The 602-nt window shown below is 28.1% G+C and overlaps 1 protein-coding gene across 1 annotated transcript; it reads left to right on the forward strand.

Moving 5' to 3' along the window:
• Nucleotides 1-7: 7 nt before the first annotated feature.
• Nucleotides 8-509, forward strand: LOC105460340 (retinal-specific ATP-binding cassette transporter-like; the record flags this gene model as incomplete). The annotated part of the gene is made up of 3 exons (XM_011706786.1): nucleotides 8-112; nucleotides 209-280; nucleotides 371-509. Coding segments are annotated over exons 1-3 (235 nt in total), but the record flags the coding sequence as incomplete, so codon positions are not given.
• Between the last annotated feature and the right edge of the window lie 93 nt (nucleotides 510-602).

Here is a 602-nt window from a genome sequence, read left to right on the forward strand (position 1 = left end):
TTTGCTTGCTAAATTGAAACTTTCCGAGAAGAAAGATTTTCTACCTAGCAAACTTTCTGGTGGTCAACAAAAAAGACTGTGCCTCGGAATGGCTCTTATTGGCAATGCTAGTGTAAGTTCTAAAAAAAAATATAATGAATAATGCGTAAATATATTATGAATAATACATGATTATTATATTGATTGATCAAAATAAATAAACATTTAGTTCGTAATTTTGGATGAGCCAACTTCGGGAATGGATCCTGAAACTAGAAGAGATATATGGGATATTATATTAGTAAGTAAATTTAATTTAATTTTGTTCATAGATGTACATACATATATTTTATGTGTTGCATATTTTATATTATTAATATATTTTTTGTAGAAAATGCGAGGAGAGAAAACGATATTAATTAGTACACATAATATGGAAGAGGCCGATATACTTGGTGATAGAATTGCGATTGTGCATGAAGGTCGTCTTAAAAGTTATGGCACCCCAATGTTTTTGAAGAAACAATATGGTATGATATTGCGCTTTCTGATATTTAAATAAAATATAAATTTAGATCATTATTTTATAAATTATAATTTTCCTGCTTTAGGTCATGGGCATA

The sequence above is a fragment of the Wasmannia auropunctata genome, unplaced genomic scaffold, assembly GCF_000956235.1.
Source record: "Wasmannia auropunctata unplaced genomic scaffold, wasmannia.A_1.0 LD324009.1, whole genome shotgun sequence".
Lineage (NCBI taxonomy): Eukaryota > Metazoa > Arthropoda > Insecta > Hymenoptera > Formicidae > Wasmannia > Wasmannia auropunctata.